Source organism: Cydia splendana, chromosome 2, assembly GCF_910591565.1.
Source record: "Cydia splendana chromosome 2, ilCydSple1.2, whole genome shotgun sequence".
In the NCBI taxonomy this organism is placed as follows: domain Eukaryota; kingdom Metazoa; phylum Arthropoda; class Insecta; order Lepidoptera; family Tortricidae; genus Cydia; species Cydia splendana.
In genome coordinates this window covers 5,193,408-5,211,525 of record NC_085961.1, presented here as the reverse complement: position 1 = coordinate 5,211,525, position 18,118 = coordinate 5,193,408, and the positions used below count along the sequence as shown (strand labels likewise).

Here is an 18,118-nt window from a genome sequence, read left to right as displayed (position 1 = left end):
CGTTAACTACGCTACTAAAACTACTCAAAAAAAGGTTGCCGACCGCTGCTGTAGATCATCAGATACTTTTGACCACCTTAGTCGCTCGCATGCCTGATCTCGACTTCGCAGCATTTATTGTTTTATTCACTCAAGACATATCCATTGCGATGTTAGTGCAATAGTTGTGTAGAAAATTTTAATAATATTATTCAAATAAAAATGTTCAAAATATCTGGAGTTTTCTTGGTATATGCTTTTGATTTACAATAAATTAACCAAAATTCATGGAACATATAATGGGACAGGGAGGATTTAATAAACATAAAATTATAAGTTTTAAAAATGTTTAATAAATGAAATTGGCTTTGACGACAACTTTGACAACTCAATAAACAATTTGGCCGTAAGCTAGGGAATAACTAGTGGGCAAATATCTGACATTGCACCCAAGTGAATCCCTGTCTTAAGGGGCCCACTGATTAACAGTCCGCCGGACGGTACCGGCCTGTCAGTTGTTCGGAACTGTCAAAATTTTGTTCTAACTGACAGGCCTATACCGTCCGGCGGACTGTTAATCATTCTTAAAGGGGCCCACCCTTTAAGAAAATAATCTGCAACTCAATAGTTGTGTCGAATTGCAAACACGCAAATTATATTTTCCTGCCATTAATTTATATATTTTTAATTTTATAAACTGAAGAAAAAAAACGAAAAATAATATAGTTAATCACAAATAGATAATTATTTCAGTTATACAGTAATGTATACTGTTTATTTTATCAGATGTCCCAGAAAATTCGGAGCTGCCGATAAACCACAATAAATAAAACAACGCCTACTATGTTCCTTATGGCCAAAAACTTTACATATCGGCACTACTTTGAAAAAAAAAGCTCGTATCTTGTTCTATCAATCAAAAGAAAAATGCGGTATCTTTATATGGGATACATACGGAGTTAAAGCCTTTCAACTTTGAGTAGTAGTGTGAGATACGAGATTTTTTAAGTAGTGCCTATATGTCTATATGTTAACTGCTGCGCATGACAAAACCTTAACATTTGAAAGTTAGTTCAAGTGGATACCTTATTGCTTTAGGATAAGGTATACAATTGATGAGTTTTAGATAACGGTGGCAGTAGTTTTTTGGCGGATTTGATAAATTACATGCTAATTTTACACAAAATAGCTACAATTTATGACGTCGACTTGCGGGACCCAGCCCGCGGAAACCTACTTACGTGCTAATATTACAAGAGTTTTTCATACAAAAATACTAACATATACTTCACTAGAGGCCTCTGGGGGGCGATTTTTGAATTTCGACCGCTGGAGATCGTGTATTTCGTTCAATAATATCTCCACTACTAGGCATTTAAATTCTACTAATAGAATTGAAATCGAGTGGTCAATACCACTAGATTCAACCGATTTTCGAATGACGAATTCGAGCGATCGAAATTCAAAAATCGGCCCCCTGGTCTAGTTGTTGTTGATGCCTTATCGGCAGCCTCCGGAGAATGTTCTGAGCGAGATAAGTACACTCAGATTTGCCATACGTCCACCCAGATTTGCCATACGTCCTACCGATCTTACTACTATCAGTATAAAATATTATCTAAGTGTATGATATTAGCTGACTGGAGATATCCACAGGAATAATTTATATGTACATAAAATGTTCTCGTTTATATCTTCACTCATCAACTTATTACATTATTAGATACAAATATAAAATCATAGGGTAACCTTACACAATTTTAATATAGGCTATATTTAATAATAAATGTAATAATGCTCGGTTTAAGACGAATAAATCTTTTGCCTGGTATTTTATACACAAGAGATTACAGGCCTTTAACTTTTTACGGTTTAGCACTGGCCAGTGACAGTGAAAACTAAATCTTATGTCAATACCATAAGGTTTACAATATATCAACATTGATCAGTGCTAAAACACAAAAAGGAGCGTTGCAGCCTTGGGACATATCTCGTTTTGTTCATAGGTCGTATATCACTACGACCGTTTAAATAGAGATTTTTTTTTCTGTTAGTTTAACCCCTCGAGTCCTAGGCATTGGCAACAACCTTCAAGTCTTTTGACTTTTCATACATTTGAAATCGCGTTCGTGGGACTTAAGCTCTGATGATGGCTTCCTAGGAAAGCGGTGGCGTCATATAGCGGCCGTCTACATACAAAATAACCACATCCTTATTTAGCCGTATTATTTTGTATGGAGACGGCCGCTATATGACGGCACCGCTATCTTAGGAAAACCGAGCATAAGGCGTAAATTTTGGGCCTCGAGGAGTTACAACTCCGAAATTTTAAAATTGATATAAAATATCATTGGACATTCAACATTGCATAATTAAGAAACTTATGAAAAAAAGAATTAAGAATCTATAGATTTATACGATACGTTTTAAAATAACACCTTTTTATCCTGGGGTTCCAATTATAAAAATATATAGTTTTAAGATTTGAGGGCCCCCTAACATTATGTTAGAGTTACATACAAGTGTAATCAGCTATTTAAAATATTGAGCAAGACACGATAATTTGTTCACAAGATCTTTTAATATTTTATGTATTGTCTCTTTTTTATCAATTAGAACAGATTGGGACAATCCCACTTTCATTTTAATATTTAGGATATAAAAACATCGTTTATATGACTTACACTATATGAGGTTTTTGGTTTTGAACGTAGCTTCGTTTCTATCTGTCCCCGCGTCGTTGACGAGGTGGACGGGAATATGATATGTAGTTATCATATTGATGCCAATTCGGACGCCGCTTCGGGTTGCGAGTGAGACAGAACTTTATTTAAAGTGAGTTGCAAAATTGTATGGACACAATGTCAATGAATTCATTTATAAGTGTCCATGCAATTTTCCAGCTCGGTGCACAGTCAGCATGAAATAGATAGTGACAGCTAAAGTAGTCGAACATCGATATGTTAACAAAAGTGTGTTACGATGTATTTGGCCGCTACTGTCTATTAATCTATTTGATGCTGTGCGTAGGTATATTACCTAGCGATGTCTCGCTCGTATAATATTTAGCCGTCACTATCTATTTAATAATAACTTTACAATCACTTATATAGTTATGTTCCACTGATATTGAGCGGCGGACGGCCCCGCATTCAACGTGAAGACCTTACATGAAAACGAAGCTACCTGCGAGTATTAGCCAGCTAGCTGTCATGCCTGAGGAACTGTTCGAGCGTGGGTCCGTTCCTCCCTAGCGGGTCCCTCGGGAACATGATCATGTCCTGCACCCACGTGAAGGGCAGGAGGCGGCGCTCGATGGTGGCGCGCCAGCGCGGGTGCTCCAGCGCCACGTCGCGGTAGTTGTCGCCCGACACGATCACGCCGTCCACGGCCGCCGCGTACTGCACTATGTACCTGCAATTATGAATAATGGCTTACTAAAAATACTACAAGGCGAAGCGGATGCCTATTGAAGGCCTGCGCAAACCGGCGGAGGGCAGCGCAGATCATCGAGGAGGATTTACTCCGCGCAAAATGCCCCGCCATGCCACGAGCGGCGCCCAGTGCGTGTACTCTATCAAAAGGGATTAGTGCCAGCGCTCCCCGGCGCGCCGCCGCTGCCTCGCCGCATACCGGGACATGTCGCGGCATCACTTATCGCCGCGGTATCCTCTAACGTGCTCCTCGATGCCGCGGAGTTAAAATCCTCCGTGATGCTGTTCACTTTTGGAATCTTGACGCGACGCTGTATGCCCCACATCACGTCGCCACAATGTAAAAAGTAACAGTGGTCCGACGGCCTTTGACGTGTACCGAGCTATTAACAATGGCGATGACAACGATGTATGCAGCTCGGGTGCGCGCAACCCCCCGTCACCCCTCGTCGAATGACTGTATAGACTGTGACGCCGTTAAGCGCTCGCCACTCAAGTCCCACACCTAACCTCTAATAGCCTATGTAACAAAAATATTTCAGGAAATTTTAAATAAACAATCATGCACCCCCCGCGACTAATATACACCGCATCTAGTAGCAGAGGGTCGGTACTCATACAAAATTTACTACGTTATGATCCATCGTATACAGTTGCCACAATAACTCCAATTGTGCTGAACCATAGAGAAAAAAATACATAAAGTTGAGACATCTAGTACCAAGTAGCAGCACTGATAATTCCGCTACTCGATACTAGCATGTCGACTACGAAAATAATAATCGTTTTGGTACTAAAACTGATGTATGGAGTGAGCACTTTATGGTTACTAGGGTAATTCGCCAATGACTGGCCAGCCTTCCATAACTAGCCACCTTATACTAAAATGAATTCTGATAATAGGTGAATAAAATTCATTTTTAGTTTAGGGTGGCCAGTTACTGGCGAATTACGCTATATTTCTCTATGGCTGAACGTACCTGTCGTCGTAGGAAGCGATCATCTTGCCCTGCACCTCGCGCGACGGCGTGTACACAACGAGACCGCTCCGCTCCATCGCGTCTAGTAGTCGAGGATCGATACTCTTGCCAAATTTAGGGTGGCCAGTTACTGGCGAATTACCCTATATTTCTCTATGGCTGAACGTACCTGTCGTAGTAAGCGATCATCTTGCCCTGCACCTCGCGCGACGGCGTGTAGACAACGAGACCGCTGCGCTCCATCGTCTAGTAGTCGAGGATCGGTACTCTTGCCAAATTTAGGGTGGCCAGTTACTAACAGGTGGCCAGTTACTGGCGAATTACGCTATATTTCTCTATGGCTGAACGTACCTGTCGTCGTAGGAAGCGATCATCTTGCCCTGCACCTCGCGCGACGGCGTGTACACTACGAGACCGCTGCGCTCCATCGCGTCTAGTAGTCGAGGATCGATACTCTTGCCAAATTTAGGGTGGCCAGTTACTGGCGAATTACCCTATATTTCTCTATGGCTGAACGTACCTGTCGTCGTAGGAAGCGATCATCTTGCCCTGCACCTCGCGCGACGGCGTGTACACTACGAGACCGCTCCGCTCCATCGCGTCTAGTAGTCGAGGATCGATACTCTTGCCAAATTTAGGGTGGCCAGTTACTGGCGAATTACCCTATATTTCTCTATGGCTGAACGTACCTGTCGTCGTAGGAAGCGATCATCTTGCCCTGCACCTCGCGCGACGGCGTGTACACTACGAGACCGCTGCGCTCCATCGCGTCTAGTAGTCGAGGATCGATACTCTTGCCAAATTTAGGGTGGCCAGTTACTGGCGAATTACCCTATATTTCTCTATGGCTGAACGTACCTGTCGTCGTAGGAAGCGATCATCTTGCCCTGCACCTCGCGCGACGGCGTGTACACTACGAGACCGCTCCGCTCCATCGCGTCTAGTAGTCGAGGATCGATACTCTTGCCAAATTTAGGGTGGCCAGTTACTGGCGAATTACCCTATATTTCTCTATGGCTGAACGTACCTGTCGTCGTAGGAAGCGATCATCTTGCCCTGCACCTCGCGCGACGGCGTGTACACTACGAGACCGCTCCGCTCCATCGCGTCTAGTAGTCGAGGATCGATACTCTTGCCAAATTTAGGGTGGCCAGTTACTGGCGAATTACCCTATATTTCTCTATGGCTGAACGTACCTGTCGTCGTAGGAAGCGATCATCTTGCCCTGCACCTCGCGCGACGGCGTGTACACTACGAGACCGCTCCGCTCCATCGCGTCTAGTAGTCGAGGATCGGTACTCTTGCCAAATTTACACCTAAAACAAATACAATAGGGTATTTGACTTACTAGTCAAATCAGTTTCTTTTTTATAACTGTCAAAACGATTTTGTTACTATGGAATTTATATGAAACAATAGCATGTTACGTCACAATCAAATTAACTACTCTTTATAGTTTTATACGGGTTTTAAAATAGAAATGGTGTCTAAAAATAACTGCTGTCATAGAGAAATATAGTAAGACAAAAGTGCTCACTCCATACATCAGTTTTGGTACCAAAAATATTAGTATTTTCATAGTCGACATCTAGCATCGAGTAGCGGAATTATCAGTACTTTAAGTAGTAGTAGTACTGTCAAGTGACAATAGATGTAGCACCGACCGGAAAGTCTTAAGTTGTTGAGATTAGAGTTTCCGGTTGGTGCTACATCTATTGTCACTTGACAGTACTACTACTGCAGCTACTGCTACTTAAAGTACTGATAATTCCGCTACTCGATGCTAGATGTCGACTATGAAAATACTAATATTTTTGGTACCAAAACTGATGTATGGAGTGAGCACTCTTGTCTTACTATATTTCTCTATGCTGCTGTCTATGTTTCTCTGTTAATCTTCTGGTGCTTTATTTCATGCATGGTGTAAAATAATTTATTTTATATACTGTCAAATACCCTGTAGTAGTACTTTATTTTATACAAACGTAACATAGTAAAGAACTTTTACTTTTCATATAAAGACTCGACTATAATAAATTAATTATACAATACTTCAATAAACCATAATAAAGTTGACTAATCAGATGTCGCCGGGGACAACAAGACTAAAACCAAGCAATAGAACGAAAACCTCTACTCGCTTAGGGCTGTAGTTTTACCCCCTTATTCATAAAACTTAGCAAACCTTTGTTGAATATTGTCCCTTTCTAACAAACGCAAATGTCAAAATGACAAATAAGGGCAAACGATTATCAAGGACTTGTTAGACTTGACAGGCGTTTATAATATAAATAAGGCCATTGGACTTAACTCGTAGAAAAAAACTATACTTAGTAATCTTAGTATAGTCAAAGAGAATTTGAAATAGAGAGTTACTGTCATGGTAAATTATGTAGCTACAGTACATTTACTGCCATTTTTCGACAGAAGATTAAACCTGTTAGAACGCCATTTGACTTTGATCATTATTCTTTCACTGATATGTGTTAACTTGTTAAATATTAATATTAACGCCATCTACTCGAGAGTAGGCCAAAGGTGTTCAATGTTTTCGAGCGATGGCGCCTTATCCTTTGGCCTACAGTCGAGTAGATGGCATTAGTTTCAATATTTAACAAATTAACACATATCAGTGAAAGAATAAGGATCAAAGTCAAATGGCGTTCTAACAGTTTTATGTTCTGTCGAAAGATGGCAGTAAATTTACAGTGGCTACATAATTTACTTTGACAATTCGCCTCTATACACTCTATTCTCTTTGGTATAGTGTACTAGTGCTATCAAATCTTGTACCGGATCAGATGAATGATGTAATTAAGTAGTGCTTACCTAAATCTCGGCACAAACGCCCTGACCTCGTGGCCCCGGTTCACAAAGTAATCTATACAGATTTTCAGGCCCTTTACTGAGAATTCTCTGCCCCTGCCGTGCCTGTAAAATATACGCCTAATGTTAGATACATTTTAATAAAGTATTCCACCACTGAGTTACACTATTTAATTGTCATGAAACATCTTGATGGCAAAACTCGGCTTTTGATAAATTAAAAAACCGGACAAGTGCGAGTCGGACTCGCCCTCCGAGGGTTCCGTACTTTTTAGTATTTGTTGTTATAGCGGCAACAGAAATATCATCATCTGTGAAAATTTCAACTGCCTAGCTATCACGGTCCATGAGATACAGCCTGGTGACAGACAGACGAACAGTGGAGTCTTAGTAATAGGGTCCCGTTTTTACCCTTTGGGTACGGAACCTTAAAAAGAATAGCCGTCGATAGCGACGCCTGCTACCACTAACTAGTGGCTCTGTGACCTGTAGATCTCGTGAATCCCGCCCGCCATTATGAAAAAATTCCAAAAACTGAATCGACAAAATAATTAAGTATATATAATTATCGAACTAGCTCACCAACTTTCACGAGAATCGGTTGAAAAATGCGACCTGTTGACGAGAACATTCGGACATACAAAAGAATTTTTGACCAAGCTAAAACGGAGACCTTCGCTTTCGTTCGATTTCTTTGATAGCAATGGTCGTACCTGGGACATATTTTAAAACTATTTTGCCTGTTTGTCTGCGGTTACATCTAATTGATACACCCCTTGCATGTATTGTATCTATGGTTAGTTAACACTTTGATCGACAAAGTTAGCCACAGACGGTGACAGGGTGATTCTGTATTAATAGCCGTAACATTCAAAAGGTTAAAGACAAACATTTCAATCAATACTTACTCCATTGCAACATTACTTCCATCTATGACTATGGTCCTAGGCCCGGTCCTCTTTACATGTTTATCCGGGTTGTAAATGTTGCTGCCAACACTGCTGTTTGAGGGCCGGTTACCCTTGAACATCTCTTTGATGTATACATCTTCGGGCGTCTCTGCTATGCGGGGTACCTGGAATATTTTGTGACTAATGCCTTTTAGATTTTCTTATTGAATGCTAGGTAACAAAGAAATTATCACAAACATACATTACTATTTTATACTTAATACAAGACTATGGCAGCAATCCTATTCCTATATTTTTGTATTTATTCTAGAAAGGTCCTATAATATTTATTTATTAATTTACTCGTAAAGGTAAGTGACAGTCTTGCAGCATAAGCAAGGTTTAGAAATAAGTAATTTTAGTGCTATCATTAATAAAATACTAGGGTGAACCAGCTCTGCTCTGATGAATGAACTTTCTAATAAATAATATCAATTCAAGATATTTATTAGAGCCCTTCATTAGACTATAGCCAAATCATTCGAGCGCTTTTGACATATTTGTTATATCCTATATATTTATAACAAACATGCAGGCCAGGTCAGATGTTTTTTTCTTATTTTTAGTGCAAATAAAGACTTTTTAGTGGTAATACATCATTTTGAAACAGCTGCACGAAATAATTTGTTTGTTTTAGTTGTATTATTATCAAAATCTTATCCTCTTTTGAAATTGATTGGCTACCTAATCTTAAGTTTTTTGGCTTAATGAGTTCATTTATAAATAACAACAGAATAGTATTACAAGGTAAAATAATATCAGCCTACAACAACATCAAGTTACAAAATAATTGGTATTTAACAGTCAAAATATACTTTTGAAATACAAATAAATACATATATAAATTATGACATGCAAAAATAATATAATATATATTCATATTAATAGCTTGTGTGTCATAGAACTTATACATCACAAAACTAAGGTATAAAAAAAGTATGCCATTTAATTTTATGGTTTAGTTTCGTATATCATAATCATAAGTACATACGTCGCAGGTAGGTAGTCAACTGTAAAAATATGTTCAAAAATATGTCCCATAGTTCTTAATTCGCTGACATAAGAGCTATGGGACATATTTTTGAGATGACTTGTGCACCCATATTTTTACAGTTCAGTGTACATTGTTGTAAGAATCCGCCGTTTACAAACGGCGTCGTTAATTTACAAACATTTAGAAGTTTGTAAATTGCCGAAGGCAAATAGTGTGCTCAATAGAAATAAACGTAAACGTGATGGTTGTCTGAGGGTGAGCTGTTTTATAAATTTATATTACTTCACTTTTATCCCATTATACCATTTATTTACACTTCCATCACACCATCCTGCCTGTCCATGACCAAAACCTCAAGGTCACCCAAAACCGAATCAGAGCAGCCCACTATCCATGTGGTCTTGTCTATCCTATCTCTAGAGAGCAATTGCGGCAGAGCAGCCCAGGGCGGAAGGCGGCTCTTCCGCAGCGCCGGAGCCACCCATATCCAAAAGCCTACCCGCTGTCCCCTACGCCCCTAATAAGTCCGACGAACTCCAGATTTGATGGACACCCCAGAGTTTTTCATAGTTTTGATGTGCAGCGCCACGCGTGGTAAATTAAATAACTAATTCGTCCAAAATGCCGCGGCAAATTACAAACGGCGCTGTTAACAGCGCATTTTGTAAAATGCCTTATGATATTAATATCATAAGGCATTTTACAAAATGCGGACTTTTTACAATTTGTCTTCGGCATTTTACAAACGGCGGTTTCTTTCAATTTGACTATGCTACATACCTACCTACACATAATAATATAAGTAATATATAAATAGATACTCAGACAAAATATATACATAAAATACACAAATTTAATACTTGAGAAATATATATCCATTGAGAACTTATACTTTTTTCACTTACCCTATCATTATCAAGGTTATTTTTCAAACCCATAGCTACATTACAGCCGCTGAAAATGTTCTGTGTTATCATCTTTAGGAGTTTGCCCTGGGACGAAGTGTCCAGGTTGGCTATCAAGCCGTTCAGACCTTTAGCGACCCTACGAATTTTTCGCTCCTCAGATATTGTACTTTTGGGTCTCTCTATTACTGTTATCTGTGAGTCCCTACTTGAGCTCACGGAGGTATTTGACGATACTAATATGCAGTCACTATCAGTGACATTGATTATATCTATAACAGGAGAAAAAAAGGCATAATTCCAATTAAGATTTTTAACTACAAGAAATAAATACATAATATTCTTCTACAAAACTCAGTAAGACAATTCTAGTGATCAGGCCAAGTTAAAATTTGGGAAGCATATCCCATTTACGTAAATCAAAAAATAATGCAGTAATGAATTACCTACAAATTATACAAATATGAACCTGTAGTTCTAGTTAATCTAGTTGATGTCCAATCATCGCATATTATGGAATATGATTGATCTATGTACATCTGATCAAGCAAGTCCTAATCTCCATTCAGATCTTAAAATAATGTAAATAAAAAAGCCGGTCATATTATTCAGCCAATGAGGTACAAATTTTGTATTTGTGGAATCATTGGATGAAAAACAAAGTCTTGTGGTTTTTTGTTAACATTCTTTCACAATTTAGTAAACAAATTTCTAAAAATTCAACCTCACTCACATTGTCGTAATGAAATTGACATACAGTATTAAAATTGCACATACCTAACTTGTTGGTGGGACTCAGAATATTCTGAATGTAAAGGGTCTAGAGCAGGCTAGCGAACAAGAAGTGCCCCCAACGACGGATTTGGTCATTCTTTCAGGTGGTGTACTGGCAGGTCCTAAGAACTCTCTATGCTTAATATCAGTCCTCGATCTATTTTTGTTTTCGAGTTATTCAGGATAATGTAAAATCATCAGTGTGTCATTGAAACTGTCATATTTTGTACACCGTTCAAGTTAGATTAACCAAACAAAATTATATTTGACAACAATAAAATAGACTACAAAATGAATATGTTTAACCTGCATCATGTCCTTATACTTCATTATAAAAAAAAAAAATTATTTTTCTTCTCATTATTTATATATCTAACGATTTCGATGAAATTTGCTATATGGGTGTTTTCGGGGGCGATAAATTGATTTAGCTAGGTCTTATCTCTGGGAAAACGCGCATTTTTGAGTTTTTTTATGTTTAGAGCCGTTTCCGAGATCCTTGTTCGATAATGTTTTTTTTTTGACATGACGCACGAAGATTTATGCAAATATTTTTATATGTGTATATAGTGGGTATTAGTGGCTACTCATGCATATTTTTTTTGTAGGTGTACCTCCGCGAATAGTATAAAAAATAATGAGAAGAAAAATAAAATGTTTTTTTTTTATAATGAAGTATAAGGACATGATGCAGGTTAAACATATTCATTTTGTAGTCTATTTTATTGTTGTCAAATATAATTTTGTTTGGTTAATCTAACTTGAACGGTTTACAAAATATGACACTTTCAATGATACACTGATGATTTTACATTATCCTGAATAACTCGAAAACAAAAGAAGATCGAGGACTGATATTAAGCATAGAGAGTTCTTAGGACCTGCCAGTACACCACCTGAAAGAATATACCAAATCCGTCGTTGGGGGCACTTCTTGTTCGCTTAGCCTGCTAGACCCTTTATTACTTAAGCTTAATATTATTTAATATTTTATATTGAATAGTGCAGAAAGCAACAAATGAATTAGACACATTTCTTAGAATTAATTGTTTAAACCCACATTTATAGACGGCCGGACGGCTAGTGACCAGTGAAACCTGTGTCGAATCCGAAATTCACGATAGGTCTATAAAAATAACATTTAATATGTGTTCAAAACACAAAAGTTTTAAATATTATAATTGTTTAAACTTTGGAAATATGTATATGTCTGCTTACCTTTACTGGTTCCTTGCACCTCTCCTGTGAGGTCTACTGTTATGTATTGTTTGTTCACAGGGATCCCACTTTTTATATCTGATGTTAAATTTGATACTTCACGGTTAAAGTTATCTAATAAATCATTGTTATTTGTCGCATTTTTTATTGCAGACACATTTAAGTCTATAAAATTTGTGCTCTGTCTCCCGCCAAGAGGAGTAGAGCAATGAAGTGGACTTCGCTTTTTCTGTGGAGTTGCATTAGGCAAATGATCATTGTCTTGTATGACAATAACACTTGAGTTTTGATCAATTTTTTTGACCTTAGCCTTGACTGTTTCACTCAAATCTGAGACTGAAGATGATTTCCGCTTCCTATTTTCAGTCTCATTCGATTCGTCTAGATCGATAACAGAATGGCTATGGCTCTCGCGAAGCTGTTCAAACAGCTGTTTTATTTTTTTATTTTTCTTCGACCATTTTCTTTTGGCCACATTGACTTGTTTTCTAGAACTCATTCTAGTCGATGAGCATGCGCGTAAACTTAAATTTGATGTTTTCGACGTAGTCGTCGAGCTCTGCAATGCACAAATATCTTCACATTACTATTACACAGAACACACTTTATACACATAACTTCAATATTACACTTTCAACACGAAAAAACCATTTCCGAGTGCAATATAGATGTAAAGCAAAAACAAAGAACTATTGGCACCAGATGTTATGAAACCATTTATTGAAGTATTGTTAAACACCCAAAAGCAGGACGGACGGGAGAAAGACGACAAAAAACAAGGCCCTTTTTTAAAGTGCAGATGCAGGTAACAAGCCACAGATGACACGTTGTGTTTGCAAACATAAAACCTGTATACATGTTAAATGAAATGTAATGTTAGTCGAATAGGTATGTGTTTAGATGATCCTTGCCCGAAGCGACACACCATGCTTAAACGTAAATTTTACCTACATCCTACATTACCAAAACTAAAGTTGTGAAATGTTACACCATGGTAAACGTTAACTAACACATTTGCGCGCAGGTTCAGGCTTCCCCATTTTCGCATACGTAACTATATGCTTTTTACTACTTTCTTGAAAGATTAGAGACTGAAATGAACAACTGATGAACAGAAAATGCAATGTGAATTTTTAGTAAAATAAATGTTTTCTTATAAAATCCAACATGGCGGCCTGACTTTTTTTTAAGGGCTCTACACGTGTAAAGTGGTAACACACTTTCGCACCAAGGTCGCGATGCGGTGCAATAGTGTGCTACGGCCTTAACAATTTGGCTTCGATTTGTAGCGAACCGCGAACGCGAGTGTGGAGTCGATTTTCGCAGCCAGCGAAATCGACTCCACACTCGCGTTCGCGGCTTCGCCCGCGATTCACGCGGATAGTCTGGAGGGGGCTTGTCGTTGGGATGAGGGCTCCACAAACCGTTGAGGTTAAGGCGTATCCAGACTTATAATAATATATAGAGATTCCGTCTCAGCGAGCTGTCACTGTTACCACTTTTGTTTATACTCTAAATCATAATTAGATTCCAAAAAAAGTAAGACAATGTTGCCACTTTTTACTAGCGCGTCTTGTATTTATGTAAAAATAAGTAAATAAAAGTACTTTTTTAAATCGTAGGCGTAAAATTATGTGGCAAGTTATGAAGTGGCCCCGAAACCAAATTGTTTGACTGCACAGTTTTCACATTTTGTAACTATTATTTGGAAAGGGTCTAGTGATCCTACAAATGTTAGCCAGTTTAGTGAGTCATGGGGAGTATGTATTTTTCTGACACTAATATTAGGTCATTACCTATGAAATTGGCGTTTTGTCCGGAGAATTTCAACGAAACACGAATTTCCATACAATTAATTTTGCGGATATTTTTTTGATGGCTAATTCAAACCAAACAAAATTTTTCCAGTAATTTTTGACACCTTTAAGGTATGTTTTCAATATCTCCATTTCTTGAAAATTGGTACCATTAGAAAAATATAAGTAATTTTAATACTCGAACCGACAGCACATGAAAAGACCTATTTTCAAGGCTTAATTCTGAACACTTAACAATAAAAAATAACAATTAATTGTATGTAAAATCGTTGTTTATTGAGTGCACTGTAGTTTTATTGTAATTGTGTATGTACTTTTGTGAAAAAAAAAAAAACTAGGATCAGACTTATATCTATGAACAAAAACGCCAATTTCATAGGTAAGGACCTAATATTATTGTTATAAATAAGTATAAGTAACATATATTTCTTCCCTTTAATACTGCCAAAATTGGTGTGACAGAGAGGTGACTGATAATAAAATTATTGTTAATTATTATTAGGTATTTAGTATGATCATTCTAATTAGGTGCCATAGAAGCTGTGATTCATAAATAATAATAATTAGATTATTAACAGCATATTGTTTTATTTCTCACATTAGGTACCTACACATGTTTGTTGTTGACACAAAAGTTGCTGTTTTTTTTTTTATTCCAGATACTAAAAGGTTTTCTAAAGTAAAAGTAAGGTAAACATACTAGTACTCCACATGCTATTGCCCAATAGATGACACCTTGCTGTCATCGCTATTGACAATGAGTCAATGACTTAAGTTTCAAGATGACATGTACTGGGAAAATATGTACACATTACCTAAATATATAGCAATCTGTCTGGCCTAGTGGTTAGTGACCCTGCATATTAAGCTGATGGTACCAGGTTCAAATCCTGGTACCGCCATTTACTTGGGTGATGACAAGGGAAATGAATTGTTTCATTTGTTATACACAAAGTTAACTACATAGGTATGACAAAAGATACAATTGTTTCACCTCTATATAGTCTTTGAGAGCTTCAAAGATAGCTTGGCAGGTCTCTGGTATTATTTCTGAGAGCAGTTGGGACGATATGGTCGTGCAGAATTTCAGTTCTCTTAGGTCTCTGCCAGACGCTAGATATTTTAACGTCGCCTAAAATTAGTGGCGATTGTAGCCACTACCAAGGCGATTTTAGTTTGTTTAGATAACACTGGAGGCATTCTTTTTTGAAAACTTATACATTTTCGTGGTGTCATAGCAACTGGACGGCAATGTAGCCAGGGCTATAACCGCGAAAATCGAAGTTCGCAAATTGCGGGCATTTTTCTCTGTCACTCTAATTACGCCTTCATTGGAGTAAAAGAGAAAGATCCCCGCAATTTGCGAATTTCGGTTTTCGCGGTAGCCCCTCAGTTGACGAAATAAAAATATGCAGGTACAATGCTTCAAAGAAACTGATTTGCAAAGATTTTCATGCAAAACTATGGATTGTGTTGTCTTAGGCTCTCTACCTACCTCTAAAAAGCAAAGCCGCATTGAAGCCCTTAAGATTTAATTTAAAATTATAAAGGATTCCATTGCAAAAATTTGATGAAAAACACGGAAATATGGGACACTTGGCAACACTGGCGCACGTGTGCGGCAGTCTGTAAGCTAGGATCGCACCGTTTTGACGGTCCGGTGCGATAGTGTGGAAGCCCACGCCAGTAAAGCAATTCCTAGAACCGCTCCAAGGTCGCGGTCCGGTGCGATAGTCTGTTACCACTTTAACACACTACCGCAGCGCACCGTGACCTTGGTGCGGTGCGGTAGTGTGTTACGACTATTAGGATGGTATTCCATCTATTCAATATCTTGGTCCAAAGCCCCCTCCACACTCGTGCGCGAGCAGCGAACGCGAGTGTGGAGTCGATTACGCTGTCTGCGAAAATCGACTCCACACTTGCGTTCGCGGCTTCGCCCGCGATTCACGCGCATAGTCTGGAGGGGGCTCCAGATCCAGGTATATCCTAGATTCATGGTGTATTTGCATCAAACATTTTGCTTATGAGTCAGACGCAATGCACATTGGACAAAGAAATTGGACAGGTGGAATACCACCCTTAATTTAGCGCAAAATTCAAATTTTGTATGGGAAGCTAAATTGCCGTCTTTTTCTAACTGGGGTAAAAAGAAAAAAAATACATTAAATTTAGCGAGGGTTTGTAAACTTTTATTAATATAGATGGTCAAGCAAATCTTGTCAGTAGAAAAAGGCGCGAAATTCAAATTTTCTATGAGATGATATCCCTTCGCGCCTACATTTTTCAAATTTGCCGCCTTTTTCTACTGACAAGATCTGCTTGACCAACTATAGAAGATAATTTATTGAAATAAAGAATAATCAACTACTAGGTAGGGAGAATAAATAGGTACAGTCATACTACGATTTATTGACAAGTGTTTAATAAACAGTTAAGTACTAGTTTTTCAACAGCTAGGGCAAAATTGTTTTGTTTAACCTCTCGTGCTAATATTGAAACCCAAGCGAGCGTAAGATCCCAAAAAAGTGGAATCTTAAGCGTTGCGAGGGTACAAGGCACGGTGGTTAAACAAACTTTGCTGCTGGATGTAACACAATATTTTTCACCACATTACCACATAATGCGAGGGAAATAGGTACTAGCTATAAAACATTTCTATATTACATAATTTATGCTATATTATATTACATATTGATCATTCGAAATCATCACTTAAAAGTTCCACAGCTAAACGTAAAGAAACATCTAAAAATATGCACAGAACCTGTTTTAGAGAATATATAGGTACCTACTTATATACTTAGGTAGAGATTTTCCGAGCTGGTATGTTGAAAATATGTTAATTACCTATGAATTGTATTGTTATATTGACAAGAACAATTAAGGTTTTACGTAGAGTCCTTATAATAGGTACCTAGATATACAATAAGACCACTTATTTCTAGATCACTTTGTGTTATAATCATGGTTAATTTAAAATATAAGCTACCGTCATCATCGCAAACTTTGCCCGATTTTTTCGAAAAAAACACAAATTTCTCAATAAAATTATATGACATCCTAGACTTTTTTTTGCTCAGCACGTCCATTATGACCAAACGCATCAGTTTATTTCAAGATTTTTTGAACAATCCTGTTTTACCCACTTTTTGCGTTTTAGAGGGCGGGAAATGATATCCGGAGTTTTCGCCAACATTGTCCACGTCAATTTGGTGCTCAAATATAGCTCGTATAACGACACACATTCCCATCCAGACGCAAACAGATCACACTGTGGTGCGGCCGTCAGGAGCGCATTGAGCATGAGTGCGCGGAGCAGCGGCGAGTTCCTGCGCGACACCGTGCGCACGACCGCGATCGCCCCAGCAAAGAGCGCGCTCGAGGCCTCAAGTTTACTCGCGGCCTCGCGGGACTTCCGGGACATAAAGCCTCAAGACTCCTCCCACAAGTTCTGGGCAGTCCGACTCCGCGTCCCTCACAGCATACGACACACCGTGATTAACAAATTATTGTTGCGCCTTACCTCCAGAGAGTTATATCCGAAATCCCCCGAGTAGAAATTTTGTTGGATACAGAAACGGGCAATCATGATATACGTAGGTATACGATGATGATGATGATGGCTGGCGTAGCCGATCTTTAAGGTGAACACCCGCGCACATTGAGGGTACGTGAGGACACCAGCCACATATTAGTAATAGTGAATGGAAGCAGGTTGGCGTGCTTTCAGCTCGTCGTCAGCCCAATATGAAAGCAACATACATATACTTAAACAGGCAAAATATAGTCCGCTGACACCACGCTGGCACGGAAAAGAACACAATCCCACCGAGGGTTCCGTACTTTTTAGTATTTGTTGTTATAGCGGCAACAGAAATACATCATCTGTGAAAATTTCAACTGTCTAGCTATCACGGTTCGTGAGATACAGCCTGGTGACAGACGGACGGACGGACGGACACCGGGTCCCGTTTTACCCTTTGGGTACGGAACCCTAAAAACGTGACTTACATACATTTACTTCCACTCGCACCCCGCACGATAGCCCTGTCTAAACGGCTTCGTCGAATGACTGTTATCAAACTCAACCAGCAAGCTCTGGCAAGCAACTGACTTGTCTGAATAAAAAGCCACTACCGCACCTCGGTGCGATAGTCTATTACGATTACGACTTGAAGTTAGATGCAGAGTGCCTATGACGTTTCGACGTGTTGCCTCACTTATGTCTGCCGCACTTG

At 38.7% G+C, this 18,118-nt stretch overlaps 1 protein-coding gene across 1 annotated transcript; it reads right to left on the bottom strand.

Moving 5' to 3' along the window:
• Window positions 1–1,851: 1,851 nt before the first annotated feature.
• Window positions 1,852–13,228, bottom strand: LOC134802127 (uncharacterized). The gene is made up of 7 exons (XM_063774723.1): window positions 13,019–13,228; window positions 12,061–12,619; window positions 10,069–10,340; window positions 8,128–8,294; window positions 7,223–7,324; window positions 5,590–5,709; window positions 1,852–3,393 (listed from the first exon to the last, which is right to left on the bottom strand). The coding sequence occupies exons 1-7, from the start codon at window positions 13,106–13,108 to the stop codon at window positions 3,183–3,185; spliced, it is 1,521 nt and encodes a 506-aa protein (XP_063630793.1). The 5' UTR covers window positions 13,109–13,228; the 3' UTR covers window positions 1,852–3,182.
• Between the last annotated feature and the right edge of the window lie 4,890 nt (window positions 13,229–18,118).

Bases quoted from the DNA above. Each gene is read 5' to 3' on its own strand.
- LOC134802127 (XM_063774723.1), bottom strand. From the start codon at position 13,108: ATGCGAAAATGGGGAAGCCTGAACCTGCGCGCAAATGTGTTAGTTAAC. The intron at 7,325-8,127 runs GTAAGTATTGAT...TATATTTTACAG, and splicing joins GGAAGTAATGTTGCAATGGA to GCACGGCAGGGGCAGAGAAT. The intron at 5,710-7,222 runs GTAAGCACTACT...TATTTGTTTTAG, and splicing joins GCGTTTGTGCCGAGATTTAG to GTGTAAATTTGGCAAGAGTA.